The sequence below is a fragment of the Manacus vitellinus genome, unplaced genomic scaffold (assembly GCF_001715985.3).
Source record: "Manacus vitellinus isolate BGI_N305 unplaced genomic scaffold, ASM171598v3 scaffold_2_pilon, whole genome shotgun sequence".
NCBI lineage: Eukaryota > Metazoa > Chordata > Aves > Passeriformes > Pipridae > Manacus > Manacus vitellinus.
Window position 1 is genome coordinate 9,446,643 of NW_021940208.1, and position 12,362 is coordinate 9,459,004.

Consider the following 12,362-nt stretch of genomic DNA (forward strand, 5'->3'; position numbering starts at 1 on the left):
GGCTACACATGATGAGAAAAACTTTAAGAGGAGGGAAAGGAAAAACTTTAAGGGAAAGGAAAAAGGCAGGATAACTCTTTTAAATGAGGCAAGCTTAAATATTCAGACACATTGGAATATTACTGGAAACAGACCTTTGCACCAATTTCCTTTTACAGCCACACATATGCTTTTCCATCATCCTCATATTTTTAGAGTATGGATGAAAAATAAGCATATTAGTGTTAAATGCAAAGGATAGGCCTATATCATCATCACATTTTTTATACTCACCTCTTACACAGTGTTTTGGGTTTTTTTCAACAAAGGCAGTGTGGCAGTTAGGTACACTTATAAAACTAGGGGAGGATGAATGTCTGCCTAGAAAGATACCACCTACATAAAACCTCATGTATATTTACTATGGGAAACCATGTGAGTCTGTTGTATGAGTTGATTATTTACGGGAAAAATCCTACCTAATATTGCTTTTGATAATTGAAACAGTACTCCTAGTGTCTTCAGGTCCAATTAAGAATTAAACTCTAAAAATATTGGAATCAACAAAAATGGTTTTATACCCAGCCATATTTTGGCACCTGTTATTTCTTTTAAGTGAGCTGTAATATTTAGTCAAGTACTTTACTTGGCAATGTTTTGTTTTTCAGGATGGGAAGAAGAAGTTTGACAAGGAAAGTGAGAAATATTATTCCATCTTAGAGAAGCACTTAAATTTATCAGCAAAGAAGAAAGAATCTCATTTGCAAGATGTAAGCACTGAACGCACTGTTACCCAGTTTCACATTTGCATAGAAATCGTGGTAACAAACTGGTTCTCTTCAAGACATGCTGTAGTTTGTTAATGTGAAATTGTGGTGATTTCTTGTAGTCATGCTTGTTATGACTGCAATTTATACAACACAAATATTTGTTAAATATTTTAACAAAGCAATATTCTACCTGTGCAACTTTGTGTATTTCAAGTACAGCTACTGTTTATTGGTTACAGTGGAATTATATTACTATAATAAAAGTGTGAGTTTGATAAGCTAAATGTGGAATATTTGAAAGTCAGTTTATTAATTGTTGGGGGGTTTTTGCTATTTAATGTATTAATCAATGAAATTGCACTTCTCTTTCACATAAAATTTAAGCTGGAAGACTGAACTGAGATCACTTTAATGATACTCTTTTCTTCTTCTTTTTTCCTCTTTTTCATTCTGAGATTGCAGCATCATACCCTGAAATTGTATCCACAACTTCAGCTTTGAAGAGCCTGTATGGCTAATTCTTTTCTGTTAAAAACACAAACCATGAAGACTTCTAGTTTTACAGGAGGATTCCAGGGCTTTTCAGTATGCTGGTAGAAATAATTGTGATTTGTCTTTGAAGCAAATTATAGTAAACTCAGCAATATGGTATCAATGATATTTTGGGATTTATGCCAAAAATAGTTAAAAATTATTTTGATGGGATAACTCTTGTCATGATGGCTCTTAAATCATGGGAATTAGTTTGCAGATGGAATTTTCACCAGAGATGTGACCATCACTCAGTCACAAGTCGTAGATTTTTTTCATGCTTACCAGTAATATTAGAATTCAAATTAAATAAGGCTTAGCAATTCAAAATTTGTAATAATGTTTATATACCTGAATTGCTGTAGTCAGTCTATATCAGACATCAGTTATGTAGGGTTGGTTAATTATTCAATTTGTATGTCAGAGCTTTCACTTTTTCTACATATCTTGCGTATTGATAAAGAAGCAGTTCTGTTAGAGGCTAAGCTCCAGATGAAAAAAAAATTTCTTACCAAAATGTGGAAAAATGAACTTAAGCACCAAATTACTCTAGAATAGAAATAAAATAAAACAAATAAAATATTTTACTCTTGAGACATGAGAATAATTGCAGTCTGAAAGTAGCAACTGAAGTGAAAAGTAACAACTGTGAATTTAATAAACTATGGTAGAATAACAGTGGATTTGACTCAAGTATATAAACTAATGAAAAACCAGAATAATATTTTCCACTGTGTCCTTAAGTGACATATCTGGATTTAAAATCTTGTAACTGAGGCTGAGGTTTTCTGCTTTCCCAGATGCCTCCCTTGTAAAGAATCAAGGGCCTTTCTGTCTTCCCCAGTTTTCTGCAGCTGAAGATGTGCTGAATCAGCAACATAGACCTGCCATAAGCAGAAGGTACAATAGCAAATCGGTACCAAAAATTTTAATTAGGGAGACTTTTGGCCTATATCTGTATTGTAAATAAAAGGAGGCCAAGCACTAATTCCTGGCCTGAAATCCAAGTGATAAGTGCTGACTCGTATCCAGAGTGGTTTGGGTGAGTCCCATTTATGGCACGGATGTCCAGAATGGAGTCTGTTGGTTCTGCCCACAGCAGAACCAGGGCATGAGCAAAGAACCAAGTGGTTCTGGCAGCTGGGACTTTGATGTTCAGTTCAGGTGATGGGAAGTCCATGCCTCAAGCCAATATCATGCATTTAGTGAGATAGGAATACTATTTTTTGACTGCTACACTTACACAGAAAAAATGCTTCTTTTAAAACTTGCTATTTCCTTGGATTTATGAGGTTTCTTGATACCTGCTCACATTATGTGGGTTAAGGAGTACTGGGATGAGCAAGGAGGAGTAGAAAATGGGCAGAATTGAATGATGTGAGAAAGTTAATAAACTTCTGATTTTATTTGTCTGAAATCTGTTCCAGAATCAGTCCCTAAGCTTATGTGATGTTCTGGTATACATTGTAGTGATAGCCTACATCAATGAAAATATTACTATAACTAGATATACACATAGAGACTCAAAATCATATACATCAAATGTCTTCATTTTATACATGAAGCTTGAAGTCACAGGAAAATGTGAAAATCCTTTCACCTTTTGAAACTTTAAAATCACTTTCAAAGTGATTCTTACAAATCTGAATCCTTTGATGTTCACATAAATTCATAAGCTTCTACAGAATGTATATTGGTCCTGTGCAGGGCTAAGAGTTAGACACGATGATCCTTGTGGGTCCCTTCCAACTCAGCATATTCTGTGATTCTGTGATATTTGTGAAATTCTGATATAGTCTCTCTTCACTGGTGGTGATTATGGCCTTAATTTAGGAACCTATCCATATTTGAGATGGTACTTGGTTGGTGTAAGTATCATTACAACTACAACCTGCTTAAATGCTATTCAGAATAGAGATGGATTTAATTAGGTGTTTAAATACCTTTTCTGAGCCAAAACCTGAAAGAGATAATTTCTAAAACTAGATTTTATTATTTACTTACAATTAAATGTGAGAGCTGAGGTCTGTCTCACGTGCTTATTGATGCCACTTTTATGAGCAAGGAATTCTTGGATCATGTCCCAAAGTGGTGGCAACTGCTTTAGTTCAGCTATGTAGCACTGACTTTGTGATACATTTTTTTATGAAATAAAATTATTAACAGAGTATCAGAGAAAACAGTAGCCAAACACACCACATGAATGGCAAATCGCGGAGTTAATTTTGAGATAGAGTGGTTCATTATTAGCATTTTGAGTGTTTGATTTCTGCTTCATAATATTAGTTTGTGTACTTAATTTACTGATTTTTTTGTTTGTTTGTTTGCTATAGGCATCGGAAGGAAATGCTGGTGCTGAATCACTTGAAATATAACATTGAGGCCCATGTGTTGAAGTAGTGTTAGAGCACTGGACTAGGGAGGTGGATCAATATTAAGAGTCTGTGTAGCCAAATCACAGTAGTAGGATGTCCTTGACTAAACAAGCAATCTTAATTATATATGGTGCTATTGATGACCAACTCCTGCCTGAAGGAAAACACTGACTTTTTGCTTTTATACTGTTAAAAATACTAAACGTCTTTTATGATGTGTTTGCTGGTTTGTTTTCAAGGGAAGGCAACATCAAGCTTTTCCAATTTCCATACATTATTTGTTATTTTTAATGCCAGAATTGAACTAGAGAATATACAGAAGTATCCTTCTGTATTTTAACAGGCATACATCAAAAGTAAGTGAAGTGGTCTTACTCACATTGTCAATCCGTGAAAAAATTTTGACCAAAGACCATAAACCTAATGCAGCCCAAAAGGGATTTGCTTGAGAAAATAATTTTTTTGAAGAAGGATAATCTGCATCTCCTTTTAGCATTATCTACATGCTACGCTGCTTGTCTGTTACTTCCCTCTCCTGTGGCTTGTTTAAATTGAGGAAAAAAGCCTATTACTCTTTATCAACTGATAAGAGTTAATTCTTTAGCTGTTTAGGCAGAAGACACTGTTCTGGTACTGGATCACCATGGTGGGTGGTATTAGTCAGGCACTTCTGACAAGTATTGCCTTGTAGTTCTGTCACTTGAAAATTAAAACTGGAAAAATATTTTATTTATGAGGTTAAGGACTTAAATATGTTTACATTCCAAGAGCATGTGATTCATCCTATAAAATAACTAGTTGCAAGATGTCAATGCTAAAGACAGCCTATTTAAGAAAGGAAAATGTTCTTGAGAAGGTATTTGAAGCTAAGAAATAGATACAATTTCAGTGCATGTGATACTTAAACATTTTGATAGAAATAATTATCTTTTTGTCTCTCTTTGATTCCTACGCTACTCACTTTTATTTCTTTTTCTAAACTTGCATACACCAAGTACCTGCTGCCACCTTTCTTCCCCTCCAGGCTTTCCTAAAAACTAGAATATGAAAGTGAAAAAAGGAAGAACAAACTGGAAAAAAAGAGGGGAAAAGGCATGAGGCTAAAATGTGTAATGTTAGCTTCTTAAACTTGCACTGAGCTATTTTAAGGAGGTATTCCAATTTTCAGGAAGAAAACTGAACCCCATGAAACTTGTAAAGTAATTTTATGGAAAATCTGTTTGGTAAAGACATAGTCTTTCATCATGAGACTAAATTAATATTGTCTGTATTTCATTTTGTCTTTTAGGCAGATACACAGATTGACAGAGAACATCAGAACTTTTATGAAGCATCATTAGAATATGTTTTTAAAATTCAAGAAGTACAAGAGAAAAAGAAATTTGAATTCGTAGAACCTGTAAGTTTTGTTTTATTTTCTTTAGAATGGACACATTTAAAGCTAAAAATTTAATTTAAATTATTGATTTTTTTTGCTCCCTTTTAAAGTTCTGAATGCAGGTTGTTCGTACGTAGACATTAAGATCTCGACTTGGGCACTTTCCATGTTTATTAAAGGATTACATAAGAGTTTCATATCTACTGTGAAGTGAAATGTCTGATGACTTGAAGTGTGTATAACATTTTAATGGGACAACATGTAATGTTGTGTCTGTGCAACACATAATGGATGTTAACTAATACTGTGATTTAATGGCTTAAATTTTAAGCCATTTTTTTAATTTAAATATTTCATGTATGTAGTGTACACGTACGTTCTTCTGATTTACATATGAAATAAAGTGAAAAATAACTTTTCTGTAGGATAGGTTGGTTTATTTTTTGTTGGTGGAGCCCTTTGTCTTTAGTGTACTTTGCACATAAAGGAAAGCATGTGTTGACACTCCATTAAAGAGTAAGATAAAGTTGTGTTTCAAAGTCCATATTTAGGTCTGGGATTTTCTTCTGGACTGTGTTTCTGCCCCCCCTCAGCTCCCAGCTATCTTCTCGGTCAGTCAGTACCAAAAGCAGTATGATGTGTATGATGTGCTAGCATATTTCTGTGGCATATTAGTAGTATTACTGTTCATGTCATACAGGACTAGCTTGCCAGTTGCTTCATTTAGTTAGTACCTGTAGCCCTTGACAGAGAACTTCCAGTGTCATCTGTCCCTTCCCATTAAGCCTACTGAGCATAGCAGAATGTCAGTCATGATAGAGGAACATGACAAATATAACTTTTTCTCCCTCTTCACACCATCTTCCAGCCTCCTTGTAACTACTGAAGCAACACTCTTGACTGTGAAAAAAGTTGAATTATATCTCTAACACCCACTGTCACCAAGAAGAGCTTCTCAGATGCCTTCTTTCCATGAGATGAGAATGTATTGTGTAGTGAATGTTTGACATTGATGCAAACTAATGAACCTGGATTCAGCAAGCAGTACTTAACAGAAATCCTATCTTTATGGCGTACAGCTGCCAAATCTTAGGGACTAAAACTTTGCTCAGATTCCTAAATAAGAACATTTTTCTACCTGTCACAGATTAATCCAGAGTGTCTCTCTCTGTCTCCTTCTGCAAAACTCTCACATCCTGGAAAAATCTAGCAATCTTGACCTGGCTCTGACCCTAGTATAGAAGACTTTATGCTCCTTTAATGTAATAGAAACTTTCAGTATTGAAAAGACTTTTACACTGGAAAATATTGTGCAATTGCACAGAGTTAAAATAGGTAAAATTTACTTTTAAGTGGATCAGTTTCTATGCTGTCTCAGACCAGTAGGCATTTCAGCCCAGTATGCTGTTTGTTGCATACAGCTCATTACTTGTTTTTCCAGAGGAAGGTGTGGGAAATACTCTGGAAGGTATGGGGAATAATAGCCCTTGCAGGCAGTGTCTTCTGACTCTGGGTATGAATTTATTTATAATCAAGCTGAATATAAACAGAGCTTAAATTATAACATCAGTTATAAAATTTTGAACCGTCAAAATTCTTAATTTTATGTTTCTAGTTTATTACATGCAAAATGCTGGAATAAAACCATTTACTAAAACCCATAAGGCAAAGTATGCCAAGTAAATTATAATACAAATCAGCAATACCATGAGGAAAAAAAAAAAAAACAAAACAACAATGAACAAAAACCCAAACCAAAACAAAAACAAACAAAAAACCCTCCACAAAGACTTCAAAATAGGCTTTCTAAAATGTGCTCTATGGATATTCAGATGGTGGACGATGCCTGGTGATGTGTGTCTATATAGACATTCCTCCTTAGGAGCTCTGATGGTTGTGGGGCATTCTAGTGCATGTGCTAGCCATGTCTCTGATTTATCAGCGCAGTGTCACATCTCTGTATAATTCTTGGTCTGATGTGTTGCTGATAGACTCTTTGAAGGAGTGTTTAACAAAATAAATCTGTTAGTGCAGTGAAGGAGGAAACTGTGATGCCCATATGAAAGAAGGATAAGTTCATGGCATGGGAATAGAACTTGAAAAGCAAATGATCTGCTGGACCTCCTTTCAAGACCTTCAGGTTTTCCGTGCCAGAGGATAGGGATGATCTGGGAACCAGAGCGGGAGCAATAACCTGGCAAAAATTGCCAGGTGGGTTACAGCTAGGACAGTAAGAGTGGAGTATGTTCTTTCTTGAAGGAGAATAGGGAAAGATTTTAACGTACATGCTAATGACTCGGACACAGAATAGAGGATTATAATATTTTGGGTAGACTTATGCAGCTGCTTCCAGGGCCCTGGGTTTCTCTGGTGTTCTCTGCATCTTGATTGAAGGGGCTGCTAATGTGTATTAGTGTGAGTAACTGACATATTCCTATTTGTGATCCTCCTAGATCTTGATTGTTTCCAAGAAAAAAAAACAACTCAGGTTTTCACAGAGATCATGAATTTGAACTTTTTCTGAAGGTCAAATTAACGTTAAAATTTACTTTACATCAAGTTAAACAAAAAAGCAAAGTGACACTAATCTGTCTTGCTAGCTTTTCCTTTGTGAGCCCAAAGAAGCTAGTCCAAACCAATACCACTTTCTGAGGATGTTATGCTTGTTAAAAAAATGCAAACACCTTCCTAGAGCTCTGCTTTGTCCTTTGGTGATGCCAGGACTTCCTTCTACTGTAGAAATCAGGGCATAGAGTTCATAAGCAGTAAACTATCTGAAATGTATGGGGTGGTCCAAAAAAGAACAGCAAACCGAAAAACCCTGCCTGTAATTGTATGCGTTTCCATGAGACTTCACAGTGGACATTAAACTTGATTTCCTCTTTCTTGAATTTTCTGTGTTATTAACTACATTCACTTTAATCTGAAGAGTAAGCACTATCTGCTTATAAATAAAATGAAAACAGGGAGACAGGGACTTCTGGCTGATGTGCTGCAAGCCAAAGGTTAAATTCCTCCCCTACCCGAAACCTAAGTACAGTCTTCTTCCTGTGAGAATGAAATGACCAGGCAGTCTTGAGGTCACCAGCTCTACATAAAAATAAATAAAGTCTTAGAAGTAGTTGGATTTAGTTTCAGGTTCTGTGTTGAAATCCTCGTGGCTCTGAGGTGGTGAGTAGCTTTGTATTACGGAGTTCAGACCGCACTCTTTATTGATGTGACTGATTAGATACTCAGAATGAGGTAACTATAAGGCACTTGTTAAAATGAAAAATTGCGATATGAAAGCATCCGGCATTGTTTGTGATGTTTGATGAAACAAATTACCTTTTTATGTATGAAGAGCACCTCAAAATACATTCTGAAAATCTTCTTTGAAAGGAAAAGCACTGATTTTCTATTCTTGTTTTTAGTATTTTTTTCTATTCTATTTAATATTAATTGCTTTAAAATTATGAGCCTGCCTTCAGCAGCACTAACACCAGGAAAAAGAAAACCCCACTATAAGCATAAGCCTACAGCAAAAGTCCTTGGCTTTTAGATCTCTTCTGTGCAGAGCTTTGGCTGTACCTGTCAATCAAAGTGATTATGGCATTGCCTCAATGGCATAGGCCCATGGGTACTGGGCATTTTCTGATCCTTGTTTTTCCACTGCTAGTGACACATATTTTGAGAAAAATATCATCCTCAGTGTCACATTGTTGAAGCACAGAACTTGAATAAGCTGATATAAGACTTGCATAATATTTTTCTTTTATTCCTATTTTTCTAAGTGCTCGGAGAGTATTTGACCAAGAGGACCTCAAGGCCAGATCCTCTGCAATGCACAACTGCCAAAATACCTGAGAAGTGTTTTAACCAAAATGAATTCAGATTTTTCTCAGGGTTTGTTTTTTTTTTCTTTGCTGCTGTATTTTTGCTTTCTGATAAATTCAGCTTTGCTGCCATCTTGTGTTTTGTATGGTGGAAAATGGTTTTCTTCAAGTATTGAAGATGAAATTTAAACAGTTTATAGTACATTCTCCTGAAATGCTCTGTAAACTGGTCTTTATAATTCAGGCATAAGGTGACACACTGAAACTTTCTCCCACTAGTTTTTTTATTGTAATTTTGGTGTGCTCTAACGTTGTGATGTGGCTGCAGTTTTGCTAAGCACTCATGCTACTCCTGCAGTACCTCTTTAGCTGAAAGGGGTGGGTTTAGCATCAAACTTGTACTTACAGGTTGTGTTAATCCTTTAGACTGAACCAAGCCAGAGCAAGCACAGGAGTAGTTATGCTGCTGCATCTGAAGGAGTTGTATTTGGGGACACTGATAAGTAACTGGATGTAGACTGTGAGTGCAGGCTTCACATAACTGGAGCCAGAGCAGAGCCTTAGTTATAATTTACTTATTTTATGCTCTATTCATAAAAAAGCAAGATTAATTTTCTTTCTTTTCTATTATGGAATTCTTTCTAGAATTATAGAAATTTACAATTATAGTCTAAAGTTATACAAAATTATAGAACTCTTTCTATGTATTTATGCAATTGGAGCTTCTTAAGATAAACTGTTGTATTTGGACCTTCCTCAGAACCACCTGAATTGGTGGTCAACCAATATTGGTTAACCAATAAGAGACTTTCAAGGTCAGGTCCTTAGCTGAGATAATGATTTCAGGTGGACAGACAATTTACACAAGCTGTGGAGCATTCCACTTGACTGTGTTGCCTTCATTTGTTTGTTTGGTAGTGGAATACAGTTCAGGAATTCATACCCACTGCAGAGGCCCCCACAAAAACTTACTTTGATGTCCAAGGATCTTCTCAGTTCTGCAAGCTCTATGACCAGTTTACTGGGCAGCTGTTGGCCCACACCATCTCTGCCTGAGGCCAGGGTTTCAGCTGATCCTGCAACACCAAGAGCAAAGTCCTTCTCCCAGCCTTATCCTCATGTTTTCATTTGTGCCAGCACTGATGGTCTGTTAACCTTGAACTGCTTTAACTTACTAATGCAGCAAAACAGCAGGCAGATAAGCATGTCCTCAGCAGTCTTTTAGAGAGTAACAGGAGAAAGGAGGCAGAACAATTTAAGGACACTTCTCCAAGTAGGGCTGAGAGTAAATGTAAAGAAAATATAAACACAGTAAAAACTACATTTTTAAGCTGTTCCACTTGCAGTAATCTATGGTACTGGTAACACAAAGCAAAGTGCATTAAATATGAACAATGGCATTTTTGTTGCCTAAGTCTAGACTACTTCAATAGTCAATGGAGAGAGAGAAATGTTTCCATTGGATCATTCATCCCATCCTGAGGGAGAAGTCTGGAAAAGGAAAAAGAATTATACTCCTGAATACCTGTGGTTCTTTACTGATTTAGGAGGCAGCCTAGACATCCAGTTACTTAGCCTAAACGATTAGCTTTTCAGTAGTGTAATATACTAAGAAAAATCTTTCCTCTTGTTAGGGCTTATGTTATTGTACATACAAATTAATTTATCTTTTTTGTTGTTGTTTTATTAACTTTTTTTTTAAATCTAAATTACCTATACAAAGAGAACAGTCCCTGATAAGAAATTAAATGCTTGTTATTTACAGCAATGTTAAAACGCTTTAAAAATTTAAAACAGAGTAAGTTAGAAGGCTTTCAAAACTAAGAGATGACAGGACTGCATTAGTTCAAGAGCTAAAATCTAGATGCTCCTTTTACTACTTGAACACTGTTTTAAAGCAAACTTTAAAAAGACTTTTCAACTGGGTATATACAGACTTCAGTGGTTCTGTTGGAGTCATTCACAGACATACCAGATAGAGTTTGCATTTTGTTCAGAGCAGGAGGAAAGAGTCTGGATTTCTTGTGTTGTACTAAGCTACCCAAAACATAGTTTCAAAAGTCTCATTTGTGGAAAATAAGTCATAGCCCAAGCAATTACTATGAAGAAAGTGCAAAAATATTTTGAAAAAAAAAAATCTTGAACTCTGAAAGTTTGAACTTGGAAAATGAATACTAGCAAAGACTCCAGCTGAAATACTGGATAAAATTACTATGACAGTGAATTAAATTGTTATGTAAATTATGATGAAAAAGCTGTTTAACACTTCTTTCTGTTTCTTAAGTTCTGACCGTGGATTCGTTCTCAGTAAAGCTTTGCTTTTGTGCATAAAGTATAGAGTCTTCCAGGAGTTTAAAATGTATAATGCTTCTCAATTTTACCTTTTCAGCTCTTGGCCTTTCTTCAAGGATTATTTACATTTTACCATGAAGGATATGAATTGGCTCAGGAGTTTGCACCATACAAGCAGCAACTGCAGTTCAATTTGCAGAACGTAAGGGTGATTTGTATTTATCCCATTTAATTTGCTAATTTAATTTCAGAATATTAGACTCGTAGCACTTTATTGAAACTCTAAATCTTGCAATGTTTTAGTAAGCTGAAATCAAATTAATATAAAAATAGGTAAAAGTTATTTTTATAAGGTTAAAGTAAGTAAGATTCCTGACAGCAAATAACTTCGGAAAAATTAATCTTCAGATAGTTAATTTGTGATTTCCAGATCAAAGTTTTGTGAGGAAGGTCAAGAAAAACAGGACAGCAGATAGTTTAAACTTGTATAAGTGCTTTCTTGAGAGTGATGCCTGTCTTCTGGAGTAAGTGAAAGTACCAAAAATGCTCCAGCTGGTATAGAATGATACAGTTTGTCTGGCTGTTTGCTAGCTTCCCACTGTATATAAAGCATACTTGGGAAACCCTTCTCTGGCTGCTCCCTGGGCCATAAAAGACCTGGTGGGACATTCTTCTATGAGCAGCTCTCACAAATGTTAAGTTTCACATGTAGAAAAAATCTCTTTTTTTGTGTACAGAGTTACTCTCAACTGAGCAGATAGATCTTTTGCTGTAGATTGGTCTGGATTTGGTAGTCTGAACCATACAAGATCCTATTTTAGGCACAAACTATACCCAAAAATTTCATACCTATTAGAGATAACTAAAATGCATTTAATCAACATACTTTTCCACTCATTATAACTTCTGTATACAAGTGAAATTCAGCATATTCATATTGGGCCAGCCCTGTATTTTTCATGCCAAGTAACATCAAAGTCCAGAACAAAATTTTAAAAAGAAGTTAAATCCATTTTATTCTTTCAAGAAAAGACACACCTGACAGAAATTTTTGTAGCTCCACTAGAGGCAAAGAAGCTACAACCATGTAGAATACCTGACATCAGCATTAGTGGATAGTGCCTTGGCCACTGAACTTAGGGAATATGAAACATCTGGAAGTACAAGAACATCTTAACTGTGCTCAACTGCTGTTCCCTGTGGGTTACTGAAAAATAAAATA

The 12,362-nt window shown here is 35.6% G+C and overlaps 1 protein-coding gene across 1 annotated transcript in view; it reads left to right on the plus strand.

Moving 5' to 3' along the window:
• Nucleotides 1-12,362, plus strand: part of ARHGAP42 (Rho GTPase activating protein 42) — a 145,603-nt gene that overhangs the window by 96,432 nt on the left and 36,809 nt on the right. The window contains exons 5-7 of the mRNA XM_018071345.2: nucleotides 648-749; nucleotides 4,944-5,054; nucleotides 11,238-11,342. Of these exons, the coding sequence (XP_017926834.1) occupies nucleotides 648-749; nucleotides 4,944-5,054; nucleotides 11,238-11,342 (318 nt within the window). The remainder of the gene's footprint in view (nucleotides 1-647; nucleotides 750-4,943; nucleotides 5,055-11,237; nucleotides 11,343-12,362) is intronic.